This window comes from Lissotriton vulgaris, chromosome 1_1 (genome assembly GCF_964263255.1).
Source record: "Lissotriton vulgaris chromosome 1_1, aLisVul1.2, whole genome shotgun sequence".
Taxonomy (NCBI): domain Eukaryota; kingdom Metazoa; phylum Chordata; class Amphibia; order Caudata; family Salamandridae; genus Lissotriton; species Lissotriton vulgaris.
In genome coordinates, this window is record NC_141685.1 from 1,079,756,582 (window position 1) to 1,079,780,711 (window position 24,130).

The following is a 24,130-nucleotide window of genomic DNA, read 5'->3' on the forward strand; positions in this document are numbered from 1 at the left end:
ATAGATAGATAGATAGATAGATAGATAGAGGGCGATAAATAGATAGATAGATAGAGGGCGATGGATAGATAGATAGAGGGCGATAGATAGATAGATAGATAGATAGATAGATAGATAGAGGGCGATAGATAGATCAAGGGCGATAGAGGGCGATAGATAGATAGATAGATAGATAGATAGATAGATAGATAGATAGAGGGCGATAGATAGATAGAGGGCGATAGATAGATAGGTGGCGATAGATAGATAGGGGGCGATAGATAGATCGAGGGCGCTAGATAGATCGAGGGCACTAGATAGATAGATAGATAGATAGATAGATAGATAGATAGATAGATAGATAGATAGATAGATAGATAGATAGAAGTGAGGGGGATAGATAGAGTGAGGGCGATAGAGTGAGGGCGATAGATAGAGTGAGGGCGATAGATAGATAGAGTGAGGGCGATAGATAGAGTGAGGGCGATAGAGTGAGGGCGATAGATAGATGTGTGTGTGTGTGTGTGTGTGTGGTTGTGTGTGTGGTTGTATGTGTGTGGTTGGGTGTGTGGTTGGGTGTGTGGTTGGGTGTGTGGTTGGGTGTGTGGTTGGGTGTGTGGTTGTGTGTGTGGTTGGGTGTGTGTGTGTATGGTTGTGTGTGTGTGTGTGTGTGGTTGTATGTGTGGCTGTGTGTGTAGTTGTGGCTATAGTTGTGGCTGTGTTTGTGGCTGTCTGTGTGGTTGTGTGTCTTTGGTTGTGTGTGTGGGTTTGTGGTTGTATGTGTGGTTGTGTGTGTGGTTGGGTGTGTGGTTGGGTGTGTGGTTGGGTGTGTGGTTGGGTGTGGTTGTGTGTTTGGGTTTGTGTGTGTATCCTTGTATGTGTGTGTGTGTGTGTGTGTGTGGTTTGTGTGTGGTTGTGTGTGTGGCTGTGTGTGTGGTTGTGTGTGTGGCTGTGTGTGTAGTTGTGTGTGGTGGTGTGTGTGGTTGGTAGTTGGGTGTAGTGTGTGGTTGTGTGTGTGTGGTTGTATGGTTGTGTGTGTGGTTGTATGGTTGTGTGTGTGCGTGGTTGTATGTATGTGTGTGTGCAGTTAGAAAAGGATGTATGAGGAAGAGAGCAGCAGATCAGCAGAGGAGAAGTGAACAGGGAGTTAGAGAAAGAGGTGGGTGGAAGAGAACAACAGATCAGCACAAGAGAAGAAAACAGGGAGTTAGAGAAGGAGGCGGTGGAAGGGAACAGCAGATCAGCACGGGAGAAGAGAACAGGGATTTGGAGAAGGTGGAGGGGTGGAAGAGAGCAGCAGATCAGCATGGGAGAACAGAACAGGGAGTTAAAGAAGGAGTTGGGGTGGAAGAGAACAGCAGATCAGCACTGGAGAAAAGAACAGGGAGTTAAAGAAGGAGACGGGTGGAAGAGAACAGCAGATCGGTACAGGAGAAGAGAACAGGGAGTTAGATAAAGAGGAAGGTGGAAGAGAGCAGCAGATCAGCACAGGAGAAAAGAACAAAGGCAAAGAAGGAGGCGGGTTGGAAGAGAGCAGCAGATCAGCACAGACAAGAGAACACGGAGTTAAAGAAGGAGGTGGTGTGGAAGAGAACAGCATATTAGCACAGGAAAAGAGAATAGGGAGTTAGAGAAGGAGGAGGCGGGGTGAAAGAGAACAGCAGATCAGAAAGGGATAAGAGAAAAGGGAGTTAGAGAATGAGGCAGGGTGAAAGAGATAAACAGATCAGCACAGGAGAAGAGAACAGGGAGTTAGAAAATGAGGCGGAGGAAGAGAATAGCAGATCAGCATGGTAGAAGAGAACAGGGAGTTAGAGAAGGAGGCGGAGGAAGAGAATAGCAGATCAGCATGGTAGAAGAGAACAGGGAGTTAGAGAAGGAGGCGGTGGAAGGGAACAGCAGATCAGCACAGTAGAAAAGAACAGAGTTAAGGAAGGAGGCGGGGTGGAAGAGAATAGCAGATCAGCTCAAGAGAAGAGACCAGGGAGTTAAAGAAGAAGGTGGGGTGGATGAGAGCAGCAGATCAGCACAGGAGAAAAGAACAGGGAGTTAAAAGAAGGAGGCTGCGTGGAAGAGAGCAGCATATCAGCACAGTAAAAGAGAACAGGGAGTTAAAGAAGGAGGCTGCGTGGAAGAGAGCAGCATATCAGCACAGTAAAAGAGAACAGGGAGTTAAAGAAGAAGGCGGGTGAAGGAGAGCAGCAGATCAGCACAGGAAAAAAAAGAGAACTGGGAGCTAGAGAAGTAGGCGGGTGGAAAAGAGCAGCAGACTCGCTTGGGAGAAGAGAACATGGAGTTGGAGAAGAAGGTGGGTGGAAGAGAACATCAGATCGGCATTGGAGAAGAGAACAGGGAGTTAGAGAAAGAGCCGGGTGGAAGAGAACAGCCGATTAGCCCAGGAGAAGAAAACAGGGAGTTAAAGAAGGAGACAGAGTGGAAGAGAGCAGCAGATCAACACAGGAGAAGAGAAGAGAATAGGGAGTTAGAAAAGGAGGTGGGTTGTAGAGAGGAGCAGATCAGCACATCAGAATAGAACAGGGAGTTAAAGAAGGAGGTGTTGTGGAAGAGAGCAGCAGGTTAGCACAAGAGAACATGGAGTTAAAGAAGGAGGCGTGGTGGAAGAGAGCAGCAGATCAGCTTTGCAATGCAATAGGTTTCGTATTAGGAAAGTTTGAGCTATTGGCATTGTAAATGTCAAATTTGTAAATAATGTTTTTGTAAATATTGAAATGAATAGCTTTGTCATTTATAATGCCCATAGTTATAATGTTTCCCAAATGTGACACCTATAGCGTTTGTAATTCAATATGTGTTGTATTGACGTGACTTAAATGTATTTTTATTACAAAGAACAATGGTTTTTAATGGTTTTTTAATAATTAGTATTTAAATTAAAGTTATTGTAATTTTTAATGGCAATAGCTTTAGGTTTTGTAAATAACTTTTGTAAAGATTATGTTCATTGTATTTTATTGTGATGAAAAAGCAAGAACAGAAGTGAAATATTAACATCTTTTTGTGCAATTTATAATAACGCTTGAAACATTGAGAGAATATATTTGAACCAGTTGTTGTTGAATGGTTGCATAGATTGATGCTGTGGTGATGCTGATTGATGTTGTGTTGGCGACGAGTGATGCTGTGTGGTTCAGTTATGCTGTGGTAGTGCATAGTGATGTTGTGGTGCCCCTGAGTGATGCTGTGGTGTTTCTGAGTGATGCTGTGGTGATGCGATAGATAGATTGAGTGCAATATATATATATAAAGTGATTGCGATAGAGAGTGTGAGTGCAATAGATAGATGGAATGAGTGCGATAGATAGATAGAAGGAGGGCAATAGATAGATCGAGGGAGGGCAATAAATAGATAGATAGATAGATAGATAGATAGATAGATAGATAGATAGATAGATAGATAGATAGATAGATAGATAGATAGATAGATAGATAGATAGATAGATAGAGTGAGTGTGATAGATAGATAGTTAGAGTGAGGGCGGTAGATAGACAGATAGATAGAGAGAAGTTGATAGATAGATAGACAGATAGGCAGATATATAGATAGAGTGATGGCGATAGAGTGCGATAGATAGAGTGATGGCAATAGAGTGCGATAGATAGATAGACTGAGGGCGATAGACAGGTAGATAGAATGAGTGCGAAAGATAGATATATTGATAAAGTGAGGTGCGACAGATAGAGTGATGGCAATAGATAGATTGATATGTTGAGGGGCGATAGAGTGAGGGCGATAGTTTGATAGAGTGATAGCGATAGATAGATAGATAGATAGATAGATAGATAGATAGATAGATAGTGTGAGGTGTTATATAGATAGATCGATATAGTTTGGGCAATAGATAGATAGAGTGAGGGCGATGGACAGATAGAGTGAGGGTGACAGAGTGAGTGTGATCGATAGAGTGATGGCGATAGATAGATAGAGTGAGGGTGATCGATAGAGTGAGCGCGATAGATAGATATATTGATAAAGTGAGGTGCGCCAGATAGAGTGATGGCGATAGATTGATATGTTGAGGGGCGATAGATAGAGTGAAGGTGATAATTTGATAGAGTGATGGCGATAGATAGATAGATTGATAGTGAGTGCGATAGATAGATAGATAGATAGATCGATAGTGTGAGGGTGTTATATAGATAGATAGATATAGTTTGGGCAATAGATAGATAGAGTGAGGGCGATAGATAGATAGAGTGAGGCTGATATATAGATAGAGTGAGGGCGATAGATAGAGTGAGGGCAATAGATATATAGATTGATAGACAGTTAGCTAGATAGATTGACTGAGGGCGATTGCTAGATAGAAAGAGAGAGGGTGATAGAGAGAGGGTGTAGAGAGAGGGGTGTAGAGAGAGGGGTGTAGAGAGAGGGGTGTAGAGAGGGGGGTGTAGAGAGAGGGGTGTAGAGAGAGAGGTGTAGAGAGAGGGGTGTAGAGAGAGGGGTGTAGAGAGAGAGGTGTAGAGAGAGAGGGGTGTAGAGAGGTGTAGAGGAAGGGGTGTAGAGAGAGGGGGGTGTAGAGAGAGGGAGGGGTGTAGAGAGGGGTGTGTAGAGAGAAGGTTGTGTAGAGAGAGGTGGTGTGTAGAGAGAGGGGTGTGTAGAGAGAGGGGTGTGTAGAGAGAGGGGTGTGTAGAGAGGGGGGTGTAGAAAGGGGGGTGTAGAGAGAGAGGGGGTGTAGAGAGAGAGGGGGTGTAGAGAGAGAGGGGGTGTAGAGAGAGAGGGGGTGTAGAGAGAGAGGTATGTAGAGAGAGAGGTATGTAGATAGATAGATAGATAGATAGAGATAGATAGATAGATAGATAGATAGATAGATAGATAGATAGATAGATAGATAGATAGATAGATAGATAGATAGATAGATAGATAGATAGATAGAGTGATGCCGGTAGATAGACAGATAGAGTGATGCCGGTAGATAGACAGATAGAGTGATGCCGATAGATAGAGTAAGTGCGATAGATAGATAGATAGATAGATAGATAGATAGATAGATAGATAGATAGATAGATAGATAGTTGTGTGTGTTGTGTGTTGTTGTGGTTGTGTGTGCTTGTATGTGTTGTATGTGTTTCGTTGTGTGTGTGGTTGTGTGTGTGGGGTTGTGTGTGTGGGGTTGTGTGTGTGGGGTTGTGTGTGTGGGGTTGTGTGTGGGGTTGTGTGTGTGGTTGTTTGTGTGGTTGTGTGTTGTGTTTGGGGTTGTGGTGTTGTGCGTGTGGTTGTGTGTGTGCATGTGGTTGTGTGTGTGTGTGCTTGTGTATGTGGTTGTGGGGTTGTGTGTGTGGTTGTGTGTGGTTGTGTGTGTGGTTGTGGTTGTATGTGTGTGGGGTTGTGTGTGTGGGGTTGTGTGTTTGGGGTTGTGTGTTTGGGGTTGTGTGTTGTATGTGTGCTTGTGGTTGTGTGTGCTTATGTGTGGTTGTGTGCTTGTGGTTGTGTGTGCTTGTGTGTGTTGTGTATGTGTGGTTGTGGGGTTGTGTGTGTGGGGTTGTGTGTGTGTGGTTGTGTGTTGTGTGTGTGGTTGTGTGTTGTGGTTGTGGGGTTGTCTGTGTGGTTGTGGGGTTGTGTGTGTGGTGGTTTGTGGTTGTGTGTGTGTGTGGTTGTGGGGTTGTTTGTGTGGTTGTGGTGTTGTGTGTGTGGTTGTGTGTGGGGCTGTGTGTGGGGTTGTGTGTTGCGTGTGTGGTTGACTGTTGTGTGTGCTTGTGGTTGTGTGTGTTTGTATGTGGTTGTGTGTGTGGGGTTATGTGTATCTGGGGTTGTGTGTGTGTGTGTGGGGTTGTGTGTGTGGGGTTGTGTGTTGAGTTGTGTGTGTGTGTGTAGTGTGTGTGTGGTGTGTGTGGTGTGTGTAGTGTGTGTAGTGTGTGTAGTGTGTGTGTGTGTGGTGTGTGTGGGGTTGTGTTTGGGCTTGTATGTTGTGTTTGGGGTTGTGTGTTGTGTGGGGTTGTGTGTTGTGTTTGGGGTTGTGTGTTGTGTTTGGGGTTGAGTGTTGTGTTTGGAGTTGTGTGTTGTGGTTGTGGGGTTGTGTGTTGTGGTTGTGGGGTCGTGTGTGTGGTTGTGTGTGTGTGGTTGTGGGGTTGTGTGTGTGGTTGTGTGTGGGTGCTTGTGGTTGTGTGTGTGTATGGTTGTGTGTTTGGGGTTGTGTGTGTGGTTGTGTGTTCTTGTGGTTGTGTATGCTTGTGTGTGTTGTGTGTGTGGTTGTGTGGTTGTGGGTGTGTGTGGTTGTTTGTGTGTGTCTGCTTGTGGTTGTGTGTGTGTGGGGGGGGTTGTGTGTGGGGTTGTGTGTGTGTGGGGTTGTGTGTGTGGGGTTGTTTGTGTGGGGTTGTGTGTGTGTGTAGTGTGTGTGTGTAGTGTGTGTGTGTGGAGTTGTGTGTGTGTGTGTTTGTGTGTGTGTAGTGTGTGTAGTGTATGTGGTGTGTGTAGTGTGTGTGTGTATAGTTGTGTGTGTGTGGAGCTGTGTGTGTGTATGTGGAGTTGTGTGTGTGTGGGGTTGTGTGTGTGGGGGGTTGTGTGTGTGTGGGGTTGTGTGTGTAGTGTGTGTGGTGTGTGTGGTGTGTGTGGAGCTGTGTGCGTGTGTAGTTGTGTGTGTGTGGAGTTGTGTGTGTGTTTAGTTGTGTGTGTAGTGTGGAGTGGTGTGTGTGGTCTTGTGTGTAGTGTGTTGTGTGTGTAGTGTGTGTATTGTGTGTAGTGTGTGTGGGGGGGGTTGTGTGTGTGTGTGTGGGGTTGTGTGTGTAGTGTGTGTGGTGTGTGTAGTGTGTGGTGTGTGGTGTGTGTGTGTGTGGTTGTGTGGAGTTGTGTGTGTGTGTAGTGCGTGTGTGGAGTTGTGTGTGTGGGGTTGGGTGTTTGGGGGGTTGTGTGTGTGTGGGGCTGTGTGTGTGTGGGGTTGTGTGTGTGTGGTGTGTGTGTGATGTGTGTGTGGGGTGTGTGTGCAGTGTGTGGTGTGTAGTGTGTGTGGGGTTGTGTGTGTGGAGTTGTGTGTGGTATGTGTGTGTGTAGTGTGTGTGTGGTGTGTGTGGTGTGTGGTGGTGTGTGTGGTGTGTGTGTGTGTGCCCAACAACCCTGGATGTCATTGAGCCCTCTGCAAAAGGTCATCACAAGGTCAGTGTGAGACCAGGAAAGCCAAATCCATGTTGGATTTTTAGGATATCAACATTAAATACATTTAAATACGTTTTATATACAGCTAATCAAACTGGAGCTGAATTACATAGTGGTTATCATTAAAACTGGGAACGAATTTATTTGTTCTGTACCTAAGTTGGACACTCCAGGTCTACCCCAAGTGTACAGTCCATTGGAAGAGTTATGGTCTCTGAACCTTTAAACCCTCTCTCAGTTGCAGTAACTCACATGTGACAGTTTCACTCCAGCTTTACCCACCTGTCAAGGACAAAGGCCACGTGGTCATTTCCAGATTTTTCCTATTGAAAGTGCGTCTGAGGCAGAACTGAAAACCATGAACATTATAAAAGACTGACTCACATTGCGGGCCATCTGTGGTAGGTGGGCACACTTCAGTTTATGCCGGCGCACGGAGGAAATCCGGGAGGACACTGATGTGCCTGTGGGGTGAAGGCGTAGTAAGGAAGTGGAGGAATCTGGAACATAGAACAAGAGATTTACAAAGATTATAACACCATGATAACTGGGTGAAATACTCCAGGTATGACCTACAGTACTGGATATAATACTCTAGATGAGGCTCTAAATCTAGACACAATACCACAGGGTGCCTAGATACCTGGATGTAATGTTCCAGATGAGGCCTACAGACCTGGACTCAATATCCTTAGTGAGGCTTCCAGAACGGAGTACTACAGATATGGTCTCCAGAATTTGTCACAGCCATGCAGAAAAGACCCACATAACTAAATGTGATACTATAGATGCAGTCCCCACAACAGGGCCCAAAATGTCAATGCTGTTCCCAAAAACAGCCACCATGTAGCAACTGTAACCGTCAACCTGCCGATGCCAAGAAAGAAATATAACAGACATTGTGGTGGCGCAAGGAAACCCGATCATGTCAGCACAGTGAGACACGACCGTGAAGAAGTCAGGAACATCAAGGTACCGCCTGCCTTGCACCCTTGCTGTAAGACTGCTTGTATACGCGAAGCAAGTTGTATGCTAACGTTGTTGAGGAGACACGGCAAAGCCCGCGCTGAAATCTGAAGTGCGTGCATCTATAGTCAGAATCAGCTGTGCCTGACAAGAGAGTCTTGAAATCTGAGGCGCCCGGAAAAAGCGCGCAAAACTACCAAATTGTCCAACAGCAGCAGGCGTACTAGCATTGGCGCAGAACCAGCACTGGCAAAACCAACTGTACACAAGCATTTGCAATGCAATAGGTCTCGCATTTGGAAAGTTTGAGCTATTGGTATTGTAAATGACAATTTTTGTATTTATGTGTTGGTTTTGAAAATAGCGAAATTAATAGCTTTGTCATTTACAATGCCAATAGTTATAACTTTCGCAAGTGTGACACCGATAGCATTTGTAATGCAATATGTGTTGTATTCACGTGACTTAGATGTATTGATATTACAAATAACAATGGATTTAAATTTTTTTAAAATAATTAATACTTAACTAAAAGTTATTGTAATTTATAATGGCAATAGCTTAAACTTTTGTAAATAACTTTTGTGAAGATTATGTTCAGTGTATTTTATTGTGATGAAAATCCAAGAACAGAAGTGAAATATTAACTTTTTTTGTGACACTTGTAATAAAGCTTGAAACATTGAGAGAACGTATTTGAACCAGTTGTTGTTGAATGGTTGCACAGATTGATGCTGTGGTGGCGCTGAGTGATGTTGTATTGGCGACGAGTGATGCTGTGGCGTTCAGTAATGCTGTGGTAGCGCATAGTGATGTTGTGGTAGCGCATAGTGATGTTGTGGTGCCCCTGAGTGATGATGTGGTGTCCCTGAGTGATGCTGTGGTGGTGCGATAGATAGATAGAGGCGACGAGTGATGCTGGGGCGTTCAGTGATGCTGTGGTGTTCAGTGATGCTGTGGTAGCGCATAGTGATGTAGTGGTGCCCCCGAGTGATGCTGTGGTCGTGCTGAGTGATGCTGTGGTGATGTGATAAAGTGAGTGCGATAGAGGGAGGGCAATAACTAGAGGGAGGGCGATAGATAGAGTGAGGGCGATAGATAGAGTGAGGGCGATAGATAGAGTGAGGGCGATAGATAGATAGTGTAATTATGTGGCATGTAACTATGTGGCACTGAGTGTTATTGTTTGGAGTATGTTGCATTGAGTGTAGTGTAATTATGTGGCGGGTAATTATGTGGCACTGAGTGGTATTTGGAGCGTATGTTGTGTTGAGCGCAGTGTAATTATGTAGCATATAATAATGTGGCACTGAATGGTATTATGAGAAGTGTATGTTGTATTCAGTAAAGTGTAATTGTGTGGCGTGTAATTATGTGGCATTGAGTGGTATTGTTTGGAGTGTATGTTGCATTGTAATTATGTAGTATATAATTATATGGCACTGAGTGGTATTGTGTGGAGTGTGTGTTGCATTCAGTAAAGTGTAATTATGTAGTGTGTAATTATGTGGCACTGAGTGGTATTTGGAGTGTATTTTGCGTTGAGCGCAGTGTAATTATGTAGCATGTAATTATGTGGCACTAAGTGGTATCGTGTGGAGTGTATGTTATATTCAGTAGAGTGGAATTGTGTGGCATGTAATTATGTGGCACTGAGTGGTATTGTTTGAGAGATGCAAAGCCACCTTTAAAATTTCCTAGGAATAGACCCAGCCGCTGGGTTGCACAGTTCAGAGGACTGATATTTGATGGCCTGCTCATTCTAGTGCTCATCTGCTCTCTGGGGCAAGGAGGTGAGAATGGCACCCATGTGAACGATTTCTGATCCTTCTCTTAATCCACACCTATAACCCTCACGTCTGAGGTCAGCTCCTGTCAGGTGAACTCATTCTCCACAGCTGCTGAAATAGATTTCTTCACTCTGCCTCCCAGTGTGGCTCACTGGTTAGAGGCGGCAGACCCGAGAGCAGAGGACGGCCCGGGACCAGGGTTCGATTCCCGGCGCGGCAGGTTTCTGGACCAGGGTCAGCGGACTCGATAATTCTCTCGCCTCGGTGCCCACTCTGATCAGCGATCACACTCGGCAACTCTGGGCATTAGCTTGCCTCATCTTCACTAACGGCCCCACCAGACCGCCGGGGATGCCTGGTCTCACCCTGGAGATACCCATTAAGGGACCATCTCGCAGGGAAGCCAGGAAGGGTTTCGCAGCGGTCGAAGCGCCTTGGGACCCTCCGGGTAAGTAGTGCGCTATATAAATGCCTATACATCTACATCTACAATGCCTAAATGTTTTTTATATTTTAATCTGGAAAGTTGCAATAGAAGAGCCCCTGTCGGATAGAGGCTGTGAAATTGAGCTTTTGGCACCAATGCGTTTTGGAGATGGTTTTGGGCCCACACAGCTGCCTTTTCCTGTGTTACAATGAGCTCACTTTTACTGAACAGCATTAGCAGAAAAAATGTTCACCCTCAGTGTGATGAAGTAGGCGCAGCAGCATTAAAAAAACAGATTGCTTTGGCTAGACTTCCTGATGCTTACAATGTTATGAAGCATAATGTAGTTGATGAACAATTGATTAACTGCTTACACCGCTGAGGCTTATGAAAGGCTCTGTCTTAGCGAGCAAACCTTATATTGTACTTTAACACAAATGTAGATTAGCCAGAAGGAAGGGTCCCATGTAAAAGAAATATTCAGTACTTTTATAGCACAATCACTCACACGCAGTCTGTGAAAGCGAACAGCACAGGTTAAAATGTCCCAGTTAATTTGATCCATGTCACCTATCTACTTACATGTACAATATTTAAATAAACACGATGCACGATTACAGTAGCATAGTAGTTTATTTGTGGTGCTGCATTACAAATCACAGTCAGTATCGAGTATTTTTTGGTGTTTGTAGTTAAAGTTAGACATTATATCAGAATTAGTTACTGAAGTGCTATAGCTTCTGCCGGGCCCAGTGCTTGCAATGGTCTGAAACTGGCAAGAATATAATTGTCGTTCAGCCAGAGTCTTTAATAGAAAGTCATGCATCACTCATGATGGCAGAGTTTCCATTTGAAATCAACAAATTAATCTAAGACAGGTGATGGACACTGAGGGGCTCTACTGAAGACTGCCTTTGAAGGTTACACATCACAAACAACATGACTTTGGCAACCCTCCTTCCCTAAATCGTAGTCTTATCTCTTGGACAACGACCATTAATCATTAAAAGCTTCAGCAAGATGGACCATCTGCGAACTCTTAAAGGCTCTTAAAGGCTCATCGCGTCTGTATACGTTTCCGCTCACTGACTTACCAGCAACTTAAACAATGAGCACGTCCATCTGCAGCCAGCTGTCCAGGTGTACACATCTATCACAGTGGACTTTTCATTGGAAAGAACCCAATGAACATCAGGACACATCACTTGGCAACTCACTCTCCAAAAAGAGTTATCCCTTACACTTGCTTACACCCATCCCTCCTCCACGGCGCCCAGCTAAATAAAAGGGAGCAGAGTGCGCATGACCTTACTGGAGTTCAATACTATATACATAAAGTCTATCACTAGCGCCGCATGGCTGGCACCACAGAAAACTCTAATCGTCTAAATGGGTTGAATTTTGTGTTTCCGCAAAAAAAAACGCAATGATGACATCCAGCGACATGGGAATAGAGAGAGGCTTTAGATTTACGGCCGATACAAAAGCTGGGCAATTTGCTATAAGGATCCTTGAAGAGTGCACAGTCACGATCCCTTCCTCGTATTCCATTACTGCATGGGCCCTGAAGCCAGTCACAATATTCAACCGAAAACCCAATAACTTCCGCAGAAAAACAAATGTTGTATCAAGCACAAAGCTCACCGTGGTTCCTGAGATACTCTAATCCTGAGCTATTCTAATGACAGAGTCCAACCGGCCAAAAACACACAGGAACTCAGACACAAAAAAAATCATGGCCGTCGCAAGCGCATGCTTACACAAGCTCGAATGCACGTAGATTCGGCTCGGAAAGGGAAAGCAACAAGCACTCGCAATCGATATTGTAAACAAGCGGGCGGGGAGAGTACCTGAAAGCGCAGGGCACAATAGCTGCTCGTGCACACACGCTTATCTACTGAGCATGCGTGCTGCCAACCTTGCCTGGAACATGGGCGGGGATGGCGCGCGCGGCAGTGTCCGGGGCTCCTGTGAGCTGAGGGAGCCCCGCCTGCTGAAGCCCGCAGAGGGAAGTCCTATGGAAGCCCACCCCGCATGGTAAGTGGGGCATGCTGTATGTGCGAAGCGCGTGGCAAGCTGTATGTGTGAAAGTGGGGCATGCTGTGTGTGTGTGTAAAGAGAGGGTGAGGGAACTGTACATTTAGTATTGTTTGTGAAAGCACGAAGCACTTAAGACGTCAGCGAGTCGACCACCCAAGTTCTTCAAAAGCTGTAACACTTGTGGTGAACAACAGAGCAGGGAGAGCAGGGAACCCATTAACACAGCATGATGTTTGGCGCAAGTTTAACATAAGCTATTTTTCTAAATACTGGATGCTAACGCGTCTTTATGAGCGTGCTTGCGAGTAAAGTATGTGGTAAAAGAAGGCTAACACCAAATATAAATGCAACTTTATAAAGGTGCCGAACGCCAGTAAGACGGGCGCCGAAGACTAATTGCCGATTGCATACTGGACGCTAACACATGTTTATAACTGCTTGCAAATGAAGTATGTGATAGAATAAGCCAGCACTTAAGTATTTAAACCAGAAATGCTAACATCTAACGTAAATGTGACTTACACCAGTAACACGGGCACCGAATCACAATTGCCAATTGTCTGAAACAAAACAGAAAAGTAATTAACATGAACTATAGCCTAGCACGTCTTCGGAAGCATGCCCACAAAAATTGCCTTTAGCAGAGCGACGGCACCGAGCAGCAGCTGTACACGTGATGCAAGCCCGCCAGCAGAAGCGCGTCCTCGAGGTGAAATCGCAGAGGTAAAGCGCGTAACCATCCCCTGTCCTCCATTCCCGGCAAACCAACAACAATAGGTCTTTCGCTGGATGCAGCGCTACGGGCTGCTAACACCAGCAAGACCTAATAAACTGAAACAAATTGAACAGACAAACATACGTTGGCAAACAAACAGACATTGGCAAGACCAATTGTCTGCTAGCAGAAGCAATAATATCAGAAAACAAACAAGCATTGACAAAACCAATTATCTGTGACCTACAGCAGCATTACAAAACAAACAAGCATTGGCAAACAAACAAGCATTGGCAAAACCAATTGTCGGCAAACTAAAGCAACGTTTCATGAAAAAACAAGCATTGGCAAACAAACAAGCATTGGCAAAACTATTTGTCTGCACACTAAAGCGACAACATTACAAGAATAAACAAGCATTGGAAAACAAATAAGCATTGGCAAAACCGATTGTCTGCGAACTAAAGCAACAGCATTACAAAACAACCAAGCGTTATCAAACTAACTAACTTTGACAAAGCCAACTTCATATGCTGAATCACCATGACCGAACAGGGTACTTCTATCACCGCTCCACAACCCCCAACTCCGGTGGCCGCACTTGTACATACACATTCACAAGTCAGTGCACTCCCGCCATTATTGAATTAATTGACCCTGCCACTGCGTCACCAAGTTTGAACGTATGGATTGGCCATCTAAATAACTACTTTATTGCAACGAGGGAGACAGATGGTGACGTAAATAGATCGCTACTACTACATTTTGCAGGGGATGAGATATACAAACTATTTGCACATCTACCAAACACTGGAGAGTCAACTGACTATGAAGCTGCAGTTCGAGCACTTAATGCACATTTTGACCCTCAACTGAACCCGGACTATGAATGTTTTAGATTGCGACAAGCCCGTGAAAGGGAAGGAGAATCTATGGACACTTTTCATGCCCATCTCAGAGAGTTAGCCAGCACTTGCACAGAAGATGATCAAGAGAAGGAGGTACGAGCTCAGGCCATTCAAGGGTGTCGCAACAAAACACTTTGGACCCTCATTCTCCGACAACCATGTATCTCTCTGGAAAACATATTAATCTTAGCATGCGCTCATGAACTGTCTGATGTCAGGACAACAGCCATGGAAGCAGCGCTTAACAAGCCAAGTGAACCTGCAACAAATGTTAAAATAGAGCGAATAGATGTAATTTGCATCCCCGCTTGTGGAAATCGGGGATGATGGCCCACCAGAAGACCACGACAGCCCCAATGTGGGTACTGTGGAAGAGAAGAACATCCACACCATGAATGTCCGTCGAAAGGCAAGATATGCTCAAAATGCGGAATCCTCAACCATTTTTCGAGTGTGTGTCGAGGCGGCATGCGTAATAGAGGAACTGCTGGGAGAAAACCCGCAGCGAGGTCGGTAAAAAATCTTTCGCAAGATGATCCCAGCGAACCAAGAATATTGAAAACACAGATGACACATAAACAATGCATCGAAGATTCATCCACAGATGAAGAGGAGGAATATTACCTTGTCTCTTTCGCTAGTGACCTAAAACGGTGAAGGTGTCCCCAGCCAACATGTGGCATAGAAATCGCAGGATCACCAGTTTCGTCCTTCATCGACGCTGGAGCATCGGTGAATGTGATGGGAAGCCAGCACTACAAAAAGCTCAACCCAAGACCGCTATTAGTACCATCCAAAGTAAGAATACTCCCGTATAGCAGTCAGAAACCGCTTCCTCCGAAGGGGAAAATGACCATGCAAGTAAAGTCAGAAGACCGCGAAATTAACACAACATTCCATGTAGTCGACAGGGAAACAGTCATATTAGTGGGAAGCCATACAGACGAAGATTTGAGCCTCATAACATTTGCAAATGCAGTAAAAACCCTACAGGCCGAAGATATGCTAGAACTGTTCCCGCAACTATTCAAAGGTTTAGGATGCATAAAACGACCTCCAGTAAAGCTACATATCGAAACATCTTTAAAACCAATTGCATACCATTTCACTTGCGACCACTGGTAAAGCAAGAAATACAAAAGCTGGAACAACAAGGGGTGATAGAAAAAGTAACTGGACCAACCCCCTGGGTGTCACCCATGGTTATAGCTGAAAAACCAAAACAACCCGGCTAAATCAGGCTTTGCATAGATATGAGGCAATACACAGGGAGAGACATTTGACACCCACGGTTGATGATATTCTTGCTGATCTTAATGGGTCTCAGTGGCTTTCAAAACAACCTCAACGCTGGATACCGCCAGTTAAAACTAGCTGAAGAGAGCAGATATATAACCACATTTTCAACACAACTAGGACTTCGACCCTACAAAAGATTAAACTTTGGAATATCTTCGGCCGCGGAAATTTTTTCAAAATGCAGTTAGAGAAATCCTAGCTGGTCTACAAGGAGTGCTTAATGTCAGTGATGACATTTTAATACATTTTGCTACACTTGAAGAACATCATCGACGACTCAGAGCTACTCTTCAACGCCTTCAAGATTATGGTGTAACACTCCACAAAGAAAAATGCAATTTTTTAAGAAAACCATTGAGTTCTTTGGGTATGCATTTAACCAAGAAGGGGTAACGGTTGCCCCAAGGAAGTCTCAAGCCATTCAGCTTGCTCCAGCACCGACATCTGTGTCAGAAGTTGAGAGTTTACTGGGTATGGCGACTTATTGTGGGAGGTTCATACCCAACCTGGCCACCATTGCTGAACCATTACAGAGCTTAACAAAGAAAGAGCCTGGGTATAAATGGGGCCAAGAGGAAGAAAGAGCATCTCATAGAGTAAAGTCAGCACTGCAAGAAAAGACCACAATGGCCTATTTCGACGCCACACGACAAACAGAACTGATAGTGGATGCCAGCCCAGTAGGGTTAGGAGCCCTTCTTTATTATTACTTTATTTCGGCCAATTTGGCCATAAAAGTCACATACATACATAAAAAACAAACATTAATATGACAATATTTAAGAAAGTGTTATACGGGCAAGGAGTAGTTTTTACAATTCATTTTTACATGGAGAATCATGCATTATATTTCATTTCACAAAAAATTCTAAAAGGTTATGTTAAAAAAATATCACAAATGCAAGGGTTAAGTAAACATATACACTTTTCCAACTCAGAGACAATGTCCTTGTTTTTTACGGATTATGTAAACAGAATGTAGAAATTTACTTATACTAAATACAATGAACTGGGTTGAATTGCTTTTCATGATCCTAAAGGCTATTGAACAGGACCTAGTCCCCAGAAGGTTACACATTGGTTTCAGCCATTTCTTTCTAGGTTTCGTGTATGCGCTACAAACAAAGAACATGTGAACCTCATTCTCGGAACAGTCAATGGAGCACATAGGGCAGCACTTGGTTTTAACAGACAAGGCTCCCAGTTTTTTTTGTGCCCATCTTTCAGTATTGTAATTCAGCATAAGTGTCCCATATCTGAACTTTAAGAAAAGGGTTTTTGCAATGGGTGGCTCAATCTCGTCCAGGAATGGTTCGAAACAGAGCTCGTCCTTAAATAATAAAAAAGCCTGGACTGCAGAACCAACACTAACTCCATCCACTAGCTTCCCACTTATGTGGGTCCAGAAGGCTCGCTTAACTACTAGTTTGGAAAAGGTAGGCATTTTGTCTGGAGTCTCCCACATTGAGTATAGGCCCAAAAGTATAAGCCATTTTTTAATGTGCACTAGCCAATGGATGGAGTTAAAAGAATCGAGCGTCATCAGTTCTTGCAGGCCATTTCTATAATCTATCAACTCAGGGGTAGTCCAGAGCCTAACCCAGAATAATAGTGGTCTTAAGATAACTAGATGATCTGTTCTCCTAAAGTTTAGGTCAAGTTGGAGTGGTAAAAGGGGTGTACTAATAGGAACCCTTACAGAAGCCCGCATGAATTTGTTGTCCATAGTTTGAAAGCTATTCCTTGCCCATGGGCCCCATATCTCTGCTCCATATAGTACAGCAGATTGTATTTTAAATTTAAAAAGTTCTAAAACCGGGGTTACACTTTTGCTTGTACTAGAATTCATTTTGCATAAAATTGGTTTGACATTTTGGGCGTATGTTATCTTACTTTTCTCGATTTGGGGTTTCCAGCTTTGCTTGGAATCGAGTACAACACCCAAATAGGAAAAGTTATCCACAGTATCTAGTTTTTGGCTGTTCAGGGTCAAAAACCCTCTGTCTGGCATACTGGGATTTAGTGACATGCATTTTGTTTTGTTTGCATTAATTTCCAAGCCCTTTGTCTGGCAGTAGCAGCTGAAGGAGTTAAGGAGTGCCTGGAGTCCCTTTTTTGTTTGGGATATGAGTATAGTATCGTCTGCAAAGAGCAGCGCAGGCACCCTTACACCATTGAGCTGCGGCGAATCATTAACACAAGCATTTAAATAATCAGGGACATCATTAATAAACAGAGAGAATAGGGTAGGGGCCAGGACACATCCCTGGCGAACCCCACGTTCAATAGGAATGTTGCGAGTCAACTCGCCATTAGGGCCCCACCTGATGTTTGCGAAATTGTCAGCATGCAGCTCAACTATTTGGGCTAGGAGGCATCCCGGTAAACCAATTTCTTGCAAGGTTTTCCAAAGTAGACTGCGTGGGACTAAATCGAATGCAGCCCTCAGGTCAACGAAGGCTACATACAGATGACCTTTTTTCAGCTGCACATATTTCCAAATCAAACAGCAAAAACGAAAAATTTGGTCTGTTGTGCTGGTCTTACTCCGGAAACCTGCTTGGAATTTGGAAATTATATTCGAGGCTTCAAGCCAATCGTTGATTCTGAATAAGAGGTGTTTGGCGTATAGTTTTTGAAGTGTGTCCATCAGACTAATTGGTCTGTAATTGGAGGGTGTCATTCTATCCCCCTTTTTAAATATTAGCACAACCTCAGCTGCCCGCCAGCTGTCTGGAAAGTTGCAATTTGAGGATAGGGCGTTGAACAGACGGTTCAGATAGGGGGCCCAGACGTCAACTTCATGTTTATAAAGATCCCCCGGTATTCTGTCCGGACCAGGGGCTTTAGAATTTTTAAGTTCATTGATCGCCCTTACTGTCTCTTCCAATGTGAAGTTGAGTGGTTCAATAGGGGGAGGGGACCTTAAGCTCCATTGGCTATCACTATCGTATTGCTTGTAAAGGTTTGTAAAGTGAGTTACCCAGGTCATCTCATCCAGGAATACATCTTTCACAGCTCTCCCAGCATGCCCCCCGTTAGCCACTAGCCTCCAGAAGCCAACATTGTCATTGGTTTTTGCAGCAGATAGCATTTCGGCCCAGATTGATTCCTCCCAAAGTTTTTTGGATGTGTCTAATGTACGTTTGTATTCCACCCTTGCAAATTTTACTTCTTCTTTAGACTTGTTTTTGATGGCAAGCAATAAGTTTGATTTGGCAGTTCTACACGAGTGGTCATACCATAACTTTCCGTGGTTGGCCACTCTTTGGTTTTGCTGCTTCTTTCTCGGCATTTTTGATAAGTGCATTTTTAGTTCGGAAAAGAAGACTTTGTGTAGATCAATAAAATGTTCAAAGTGTTCGGGTAAGAAGGCATAGTCAGCTATATGTGCAAATGTTTGTTCAAAAAGAGAATAAACCAGCGCTAAGGCATTACCATCCGCCAAAACACGTGGCCATCTTACTGCACGTCTGTTGTTGTTTATGTGGACGTCCTCACATAAGCTGACTTGGGTGGATTCAGTTGAAGTTAAAGTGGTGTCACTAACCATGCTCTTGTTGATGTAAAGTTCCAAGGGGTAGTGATCACTTTCCCCCCTACTTACTACTTTCAAATCTATCATAAAGTGCCAGATGCTAAGAGAAACAAGTACAAAATCTAAATTGCTTTTAGCTTTAGAGAAGGTTGGTTGTTTTTGCAGGTCCAATGGGAGACGGCCATTGCCTGCTCTAAGGCCATGGTCTGCGGTAAATCTTAGTAGTTGGCTGGCCAATGTTGAATATTTAACAAATTTGGTGGTTTCGAGCTGGGGGATGTTGTACGCTGAGTCCTCATCTTCGAACACTTCAGAGATGCCCAGAACAGGTTCAAAGTTACAATTTAAGTCTCCTCCCAAGATGACCGGGATATCTCCAATTACATTTTTCAACAGGAGCTCCAGGGCCTCAAGTGTTGTTGACACCTTGGAGTGACTGGTCGGTCTGTTGTAAACATTGACGATGTACCATTCAATGCCGCACGGTGGAGTGACCCTTAGGGCTAAAATATCCGGAGAGCCTGTATCTACAATTTCAACCTGCATGACCAGGGTGATTTTTAGCCAAATTAATAGACCCCCTGATGGTCTTCCTCTGTCAGACTGAACTGCCTTAATGCCATAAGTTTTGTATCCTACCCGATGAGGAACTTCTATAGCCCAAGTTTCTTGTAGTAGACAGATGTCACAGGTGTCAATGTAGTTTGCCCACTCAGGGTCTTTTAAGTTCTTACAAACGCCTGCGATGTTCCATGATAAGATGCGTAAGCAAGGATCAGTATTCTGATTGACAGGGGGGGAATTAACTACACGCTGATTGGGCCGGTTGCCTACTTGCAGATTTGTTATATCTTTCTCTGCAACCTTTACTTTTTCTCTCACTGCAGTAATTAATCTCCCATCCCGACCACCCTCAGCTGTGCAACAACGTACATTTCCAGCCTTGTAAAGTGATTCCGTTTTCTGGGGATCTGGGTTAGTCCTGTGCAGCATATTCCTATTAGTCTGGTCATCATCATACAATTGTACGACATTTTTAGGTTTGGAATAGCCTTTGCCCAATCTACGGAAGGTATCATATAATTCATAGATGCAGTCAGGCATAGTGACAAGTCAATCCACAGCATCTAGGCAGCTAAATCTATTGAAGGTGGGAATGCCAGACCACATATTGTGATCACCATGTCGAGCTATATTTGGAGCACCAGACCACATATTATAATCACCATGTCTAGCCAAGTTGGGAGCACTGTCATAGTACTGGTTGACAGGATTCCAATTGGGGACGTGATGGATAGGTCTTGGCGGAGGGTAGAAAAATGATAGGGGTCTGGCTTCAATAGGGGGATTCACACCGTACAATTTCCAATTGCAGATTTGTTCAGCACTCTGGGGTTCTTCAAAGGATATGACAATACAATCGCCCGTGATTGTTTTTGCCGTTGGCCCTACCCATGGTACCCTCCTAACCATAAGGATCTTACTTTTCATCTGGTTGGGAATGGGTTTATATTTATTTAGCCAAAAAATCACTTTATTTTTTAGTGATTGAAAATTTTCTTCATATTGACTATCCAGTTCTGGAACCCCTGTGAGAACAGCTACAAATGTACTAGCGTCTGGTGGTAAATCTATGTACCCTCCTCTAAAATTATTGCGAGTATGGTTAAACTGGTAGTTTGGCTTATGAGAGGTATTTGCAAAGGTTTTGTCAGGCAGGGATTGGATGCCTGCAGAACTGACATAGGGATAGACAGGGGGATTGGGTTGAGGTTTATTTGAGGCTAAAGCACTCTGATTGGAAGAGTGGAAGGAAGAAGGAATCTGTGGTAGGGGAGTGTTAGTATGGGCCTGGTTTTTCTGCATGGATTTGCTAGTAGTATTTACAGCTGTAGCTGTAGAAGTTGAGGGGGTTGGATTCAATTGGGTTTTGGTGCTAGTTGATTGATTAGTGTTTGTATTGCTTGCTATCCCCACCTTTTTTTGCTGCACATCCAATGGACTAATATGTGAGTTTTTTGATGTAGCCGGAACGGGGACTGGAACTTGCTGGGTGTCTCTAGGTGCTTCAGTACAGTTGAGACTTATACTTGAAAGAGTGATAACACTTTTCTCAACCTCGAGAAGCTGGTTCTCAATTCCAGTTAACCTAATTTCTAGTGGTTTGAGTAATCTCTTAAGCGTCTCCCATACTACTTTTAAAAATTCTTCTCTTCCACCATCTTGTTCTACCATATCACAGGAGACTCTTTGCCCCTCACTACCTAATTGATCAGACATAGCAATGGAGATTTGTTCATCTATGCTGTTGTTAGTATTATCTACATTTGCTAGTGCTACATCGTGTACAGAGATCTCGGATGTTACAATGGGCGTGTTTGGAGTTCCACCCTTGATGTTATGACTAAATGCTACTTTTGCTTTTTTCCTAGCGAAAGCGGTTAGATGTTTGCACTTTCTTTTGTGCTTTGATGGTACTTTGGCGGGTGATTTGTTTTTGAGAGACTCTGTTTCATCTGGCAACCGACAAGTAGATGATGGGCTTGTGTTAGGTATCGTCTCTGCTGGTGACTTACAGGGCGCCCCATCTGGAAGGTCCTCAACACTCTCCTTTGAGAGAGTCAACTGTGATGAGCTTCCTGACTCGGCCCTAGCTGAAGGCCCATGGGGTTCGTGAATGTTAGGAGGAATTGATTCCTCTACTATCGAGTGCACCTCGGCTAGGGCTATAATTGGTTTTGGACCAGAAATACGTTCAGGAGTTTTGGAGGTAGCAATGCTGCCTAGGGAAGATTTTTTCCTAAGCGCAAGTTCAGTTGAAAGCCTCCTAGCACATTCAAGTTCAGTTGATACTCTGTGCTGAAGTTTAGTTATTTCATTATCAATGGAGAGGCTGTTCCTGGTGATAAAGTCGTCTAGGGTGCCTGTGGCTTTTTTGGAGGTCTTAGTTGCCTTGCTCCGAGTTTCACGTGAGGACATTGTGGGGGAAGGATATTACAATAAATATATAAAAATTCAAGTATACTAGCTACAGAGACTCAAAAGGATAAAACCAAGGGAAGTGGCCCGGTCCGGTCTTAAAACGGTCTCTAACGGCCTAAAACGGCCCTGTCTTTGCCCAGTCTTAGCCCGGGCTGCGTCCCGCGCTGCGGGAGTAGGCTGTTGTTTTGAAGCCTCAGGAGGGCGGGGGGCGGGCCAGCAGGGAGAGCGGACCGGAAGCTCTCCGTCGGTCTAGCAGGGACTTCTGGGAAATGAAGTCCCCGCACGCTCGCAGCCCCGCTGCAGCCACACGCCCGGTGCCGCTTTCCTCCTTACCGCCTCAACGCTCCTCACTACCAACAGCTGGTGTATTTCCCTCCGCAGACAGGCGAAGGGGCACCCGCGGAGCGGGTGCGCCGAGAGGTGGATTGGCGCCGAGTTGACAAAAGGTGAGCCGCTATGACTCGCTGTTACCGCTGAGTTCCTCTGTTTGACGTGATAGGCAATTCAGAAGGGTGTCCCACTCGTTTTGGCTGCTGACTGTTGTTTTGAAGCCTCAGGAGGGCGGGGGGCGGGCCAGCAGGGAGAGCGGACCGGAAGCTCTCCGTCGGTCTAGCAGGGACTTCTGGGAAATGAAGTCCCCGCACGCTCGCAGCCCCGCTGCAGCCACACGCCCGGTGCCGCTTTCCTCCTTACCGCCTCAACGCTCCTCACTACCAACAGCTGGTGTATTTCCCTCCTCAGACAGGCGAAGGGGCACCCGCGGAGCGGGTGCGCCGAGAGGTGGATTGGCGCCGAGTTGACAAAAGGTGAGCCGCTATGACTCGCTGTTACCGCTGAGTTCCTCTGTTTGACGTGATAGGCAGCCCTTCTGACCCAAGAAACAGAACCAGGAATGTGGGTCCCACTAGCCTTCGCAAGCAAAGCACTTACGGCGACGGAAACACGATACTCACAAATCGAGCAAGAAGCACTGGCCATAGAATAGGCATGCAACCACTTTCATTTGTACATCTCAGGGCACCCGTTTCGTGTAGTAACTGATCACCAGCCGTGATCCCACTATTCAAGGGTACTGCTCCACACCCGCCACCCCGAATAGAAAGATGGGCGATTCAACTTCAACATTATCAGTTACATTTTGGTTTATGAACCTGGTGCAAGGAACCCAGCAGACTTTTAGTCACGACACCCTGCTGAACCCACGAATCACAATTCTGAAACGGAGGAACAAACTGAAGATTTTGTCAATATGATAACTCAATGGGCATGCCTGAAAGCCCTCACAATTTCAGAAATCAAAGCCCACACACGAACTGACATTGTGCTCAAGAGAATAATGGAAGCTCTAAAAAAGGAACAAGGACAAACTTTCTCCACAACATTAATGGGTGGAATGATGCAGACCGGACCCGCCTAGGGACGATATGGAAAATGCATGAAAAGCTAAGTGCTACACCCAGTGGCATTATACTAAGAGTGTCCCACATAGTAATACCTCTAAATCTCCAGAAACTAGCTACTTCTCTAGCGCATGAAGGACACCAAGGTACAAAGAAAATAAAATCCAGAATGAGGGAAAAAGTGTGGTTCCCAGGCTTAGAAGAAGCCGTAGACGAGCTGGTACGCGAACGCCAAGCATGCCAAATCACTTGGAACTCTGAGTCACCAGCTCCTGTGGTAACTGAAGAACCAGCACTGTCACATTGGTCGTGGTTAAGGTTGGATTTTGGAAGCTTTCCAGATGGTCGAAACACTGCAGTGCTAATCAACAGATACACCAAATATCCAATTGTGGAAGTACTACCATCAACTGCATTTAACCACTTACTACCAATGTTAGAGAAGACTTTTGCCCTATTTGGGTTACCACATACAATAGGAACAGATAATGGACCCCCCTTTCAAGGAAACAAATTTAAAGAATATCTAACAAGACTAGGGATAAAAAACAATCGCATCACTCCACAATGGCCACAAGCTTATGGGGAGACTGAACGTTTCATGAGAACCCTTAACAAAACTCTACGGATAGCGACAGCTGAGCAAGTAGACCCAGAAGTTGCACTACAGAATTTACTGCGGGAATACCGTAGCACTCCTCATTGCACCACTCAAAGGTCACCGTAGTCACTGATGTTTTCAGAACAACGACGAGATACCATCCCAGCAGCTGAGAATTGGGAGCCAGAGCCATACCATCCTGAGTAGACTCAAGCCCGTAGGCTAGCAACTAATCAAAGGGCCAGTCAGCGACAAAAAGCACAACCAAGGCTGGATTGGGGGGAAATTTAACACATTCTAGGAACCAGGACTGTGGACTGTCAAAGCAATTAAGGGGACTGCCGTTAAAGCGGAAAAGAACGGAGAAGTAATCACTT

At 44.8% G+C, this 24,130-nt stretch overlaps 1 protein-coding gene across 1 annotated transcript in view; it reads right to left on the reverse strand.

Moving 5' to 3' along the window:
* The window catches only part of FAM227A (family with sequence similarity 227 member A), an 86,729-nt gene that overhangs the window by 37,317 nt on the left and 25,282 nt on the right, over positions 1 to 24,130 (reverse strand). The window contains exon 11 of the mRNA XM_086963354.1: positions 7,472 to 7,587. Within this exon, the coding sequence (XP_086819480.1) occupies positions 7,472 to 7,587 (116 nt within the window). The remainder of the gene's footprint in view (positions 1 to 7,471; positions 7,588 to 24,130) is intronic.